The sequence below is a fragment of the Plasmodium falciparum genome (assembly GCF_000002765.6).
Source record: "Plasmodium falciparum 3D7 genome assembly, chromosome: 13".
Classification (NCBI taxonomy): Eukaryota; Apicomplexa; class Aconoidasida; order Haemosporida; family Plasmodiidae; genus Plasmodium; species Plasmodium falciparum.
This window is the reverse complement of record NC_004331.3, coordinates 1,400,001-1,405,000: the sequence shown is the minus strand read 5'-3', so window position 1 is coordinate 1,405,000 and position 5,000 is coordinate 1,400,001. Positions and strand designations below refer to the sequence as shown.

At 19.2% G+C, this 5,000-nt stretch overlaps 2 protein-coding genes across 2 annotated transcripts; both read left to right on the top strand.

Moving 5' to 3' along the window:
* Nucleotides 1-549: 549 nt before the first annotated feature.
* On the top strand, nt 550-1,479 carry PF3D7_1334400 (MSP7-like protein; the record flags this gene model as incomplete). The annotated part of the gene is made up of 1 exon (XM_001350039.1): nt 550-1,479. One exon carries the CDS (start codon nt 550-552, stop codon nt 1,477-1,479), a length of 930 nt encoding a protein of 309 aa, XP_001350075.1.
* Nucleotides 1,480-2,724: 1,245 nt separating this feature from the next.
* Nucleotides 2,725-4,104, top strand: PF3D7_1334300 (MSP7-like protein; the record flags this gene model as incomplete). The annotated part of the gene is made up of 1 exon (XM_001350038.1): nt 2,725-4,104. One exon carries the CDS (start codon nt 2,725-2,727, stop codon nt 4,102-4,104), a length of 1,380 nt encoding a protein of 459 aa, XP_001350074.1.
* Between the last annotated feature and the right edge of the window lie 896 nt (nt 4,105-5,000).

The window sequence follows — 5,000 nt, the reverse complement described above, 5'->3', positions numbered from 1 at the left end:
ACTTACAAAAATATGTTCCTTATGTAAATATATTTCTTCCTACCGATTGAAGTGTAGATCTATCCGTATCGACCTGTATTAAGTGCACATAATTATATCACTAATATGTACACATATATATATATATATATATATATATATATATGTGTATATATAAATTTTACACATGTATCTTACAAAAAAAATAAAATAAATTATTACACATAAATTAAAGGTTTCCTTTTTATATTATATTATTTTTGTGTTATGTTAGAATAAGAAAAAAAAAAAAAAAATAATAAATAAAATAAAATAAAATAAAATAAAAGAATAAATAAAAAGAAACAATATATAAGATGAATATCGTTTTATTAAATAAATTTTATATACATATATATAATATGTATGTATAACAATTTTATATTATATGTCACCTACATACATCTTTCAGTTCTTTAAAGATATATATATTTTATAATTCTTATTATTAATATATTTTTTTAATATATTTTTTCAATATATTTTATTTTATTTTATCTTAATAACCATAGGTTTTTTTTTTGAGAAAAAATGAAAGGTAGAATTATATCTTTTTCATTTTTCCTTTTCTGTATGGTTCATTTTGTATTTTGTGATAAAAATACATTCCCTAAAGAAATAATTGAATATGAAAAAGACTTGGAATTAGCAAAAATAAAAGAAAAATTACAAAACTTAAATGACATAATAGTAGACAAATTGATAGAATCCTTTAAAGATAATGTTGATGTATTAAAAGTAATAATTCAAGAATTAGAAAAAGAAAAAGAAAAAGAAAATAAATTGGCAAAGAAAAAAAGGGAAATAAGCAATAATGATTTTTTAAACAATAAGAATAGTAATAAAATTAAAGGACAAGGATTTTTTACTTCTACATGGAAACAAATAAAAGGAAATTCTGAAGAAAATTCGGAGAATCAACAAAAATCATCAAAAAGCCAATCGTTACAATCAAATGAACCAAATAAATTAAATCAAGAAAATATATCCCCAGTACAAACCACCATAACAAATACAAATGTTGATAATACAATATCTGTAATTAAATATTTAGATAATGCTTATGATGAAGTTCTTAAGGAAATGAATTTATCCAAAAATTCAGATAATGAAAAATATCGTAGCAGGTTTGACAATTTCAAACAAGGATTTGAAAATTTAATCCTTAATCAAAATGAATATGAACTTATTAAGAGACTTATTCTTGCTTTTTCTAATCAAGAAGAATCAGGTACTAATAAAAAAAATCATATAGTAAATATGCTCAAAAAAGCTTTAGAAGAAGAGAAATTTAGTGATGAATTTAAAAATTTTATTTATGGTATTTATGCATATGCCAAGAAACATAATTATTTAAGACTTATAGATTCTAATAGGGACATATATAAAAACGTTTTTGAAAATGCAACCAACTTATTAGATACTTTACAGATGAAACTTAAGAGAGTTCCATCACAATAATCTATCCTTTTAATTAAACCACCACACAAACATATATAAATATATATATATATATATATGTATATGTATATTTTTTGAATAATTGTTAATATAATTATTAAGCAAAATTGTTCATTTAATTATATATATATATATATATATACATATATCCTTTTTAATCCACTGTTTTTATATTTTTCCCCTTTTAATTTTCAACATTGTTAACTCAAAAAACAACAACAAAAAAAAAAAAAAAAAAAAAAAAAATTATCATTATATATAAAACATGAGAAATATACAATTGTTTGAATCTTTTTTTATTTTTTTTTTTTTCTAATTTTACATATTATTAAATTACCCAATTTTTTATTTCATAATTGAAATGATACATCACAAAGTTTCAGAGTTTTTATTCTATTTTCTAGGTTTTGTATAATAAGGTATACTAATAAAAATAAGAGTAATAAAATACATTTTAAGGATAAATATATTTTTGTATATACCTTTAAATAAAACAAAAAGAGTTAAAAATATCTAATATCATTATTGTAACATCATATTATATATATATATATATATATATATCCTTTTATATGTAATATTTGAATATATAAATATGCACACTTCTATTATAAATAATTTAACCAGATTATATTATACCTTTTTAATGAAATAACAAAAATAAATAAGACTCTTTTTGAAATATAAAATATATTATATATATATATATATATATATATATATATATATGTATGTATAAATAAATTTATAATATTACTGTTAATAGAAATATTGCAATTATTTTATTTTTTGTATTGTATTAAGAAAGGAATTATTAGATTTTATTATCCTTATTTAATTTGTAATAAATAAAATTATTTATTTATTTATCTATCAAAATTATTTGAATGAAAATTTTTTGTTTTATATATATTTAAAAATTAAATAAAAATAAAAAAATAAATGAAAATATATTCTCTACAATGTAAAACTATTTATATATAAAATGAATGTTATATATATATATATATATATATATATATACATTATGTACGTGTATTTAAATAAAAAGAAATGATTTATATTTAATTTTACCATATTATATATTTATGTCATTCATAATATGAATTTAATATTTCGTTTTATGTGTTTTCTAATATTTCTTTATCTATTTGGTGTTTATAATATCAAAAGTTGACTTCTATATAGTTAAGTATATTATATATATGTATATATGTATATTAATTTATTTTTTTATAATTAAGGATGCAAAGTGAATTCTTCATTTGTGTTACCTTTTTTTTTGTGCTTTTACATTATATTTCTTGTAATAAACCAACACGTAATATATCTGTGAAATCTAATAAAGATAAAGATGAATTGAACAATATAAAAGAAAAGTTAGATTTGATAAATAATTCTATAAAAGATAAAGTTATTGAAAATTTTAAAGAAGATATTGAATTATTAAAAAAAAAGGTAGACGATTTGGAAAAAAGGAAAAGTGATAACACACTCGGGAAAAGGCAAAAAAAAGAAGATGATGATGATGAAGAAGAGACGGATGAAGATGATGACGAAGATTCCGATGAAGATGACGAAGAACAAGAAGAATTAAATGTGGAACCAAAAGAAAGAGAAGATGAACAGGAAGAAACAGACGATGAACAAAAAGAAACAGAAGATGAACAAAAAGAAACAGAAGATGAACAAAAAGAAACAGAAGATGAACAAAAAGAAACAGAAGATGAACAAAAAGAAACAGAAGATGAACAAAAAGAATCGGATGATGAACAAAAAGAAACAGAAGATGAACAAAAAGAAACAGAAGATGAAGCGTCTGAAGAATATTCTGATAATGAAGAAGACGATGAAGAAGATGAAGAAGATGATGAAGAAGAAAACGAAGAAAATAACGATAATGAAACAAATGAAGAAAATGAAGATAATGATGAAAATGAAGATAATGATGAAAATGAAGAAGAAATAGAAGTTACTGATGTTGAATTTGTAGGACAAAGTACAAATAAAAATGTAAGAAATAATATGATCAGAAATTCTAATAAGGATATAAAATCTTCTTCTCAAAATTCATCAATCAAAGCTCAAAACAGTTCAACCAAAATTGGAAATACACCAACGAAATTATCTACACAAAATACAAAATCAAATTCAACATCTAACCAATTAATAACTCAATTACAAAGCGAAAAATCATCCTCAAAAGTAGATAACAATAAAAATAATACAAATGAAATAAAATATATGGATAAACTTTGTGATGACGTTCTTACTGAATTAAAGGAAAAGGATAATGTAGATAATAATATGAATCATAGTAAATATAATAATCTCAAAAAGGAATTTTCTACTTTTACTATGAATCAAAATGAATGTGATTTAATAAAAAAGTTGATTATTACCTTTTCTCAAGAAAATGTAGAAATGAAAAGAGATTCCATAAAAGAAATTTTTTTAAAAGCTTTGGATGATAAAAAATACCGTGAAGTATTTAAAAACTTCATGTATGGTGTATATAGTTATGCAAAACGTCATAATTATTTGGATATTGAAAAAATGGAAAAAAATGAAAGGGCCTATAAAAAATTATTCGAAAACACACTTAACTTATTAGATACCATATGATTAATACATAGCAAACATTATTTTCATTTTTTCATATTACACCTAATATTATTAAACATGCACATTTGCATAAATATATATGTATGTATTTATCCGTTTATATCTTTTTTTTTTTTTTTCTTTCTTTTTAATAAACCGAACTTTTTAAAAAAACATATTTGTAAAAACAATTAATTAAATTTTCAATTTTTATATTTTATGAACATTTAAAAAAAAAAGATATATATATATATATATATATATAGTCAAAAAGAAATATGAACATTCATGTAAATAGCATGAACCAAGGTGTAAACAATTATGAACGTACATAAAATAAATGAACAATAATTTGAAAAAAAATATGAACAAATTTAAAAAAAAATAACGTAAATTGTACATGTAAAATTTTCTATATATATATATTTATATATATATGTGAATAGGACGGATACTCTATATTTCCATTTCCTTAATGCATAGAATATTTTCAGTTTTTAAAATATAATAATATTACATTTTATATAAACCACCATATTATTTATATTTGTTTGATATATATATATATATATATATATAATCATTTTTTCTTCAGTTGTTTGTGTTTTTTAAAGAACAAAAAGGGAAATATGATTCATATAAATGATCCGCATATTGTTCTTTAATGTATTCATTATATATATATATATATATATATATATATTTTTTTTTTATAATTAAAAAAGGGATTGATTATGTTTAAAAATAAAGGGGGAAAAAATATTGATATATCAAATATTTTTAATAAAAAAAAAAAAAAAAAAAAAAAAAAAAAGAAATGAAATAAAAATTAAATTAAATTATGTAACATATATAAATATATATATAAATATATAAATATATATATATATATATATATATATATATATCAACAAAAT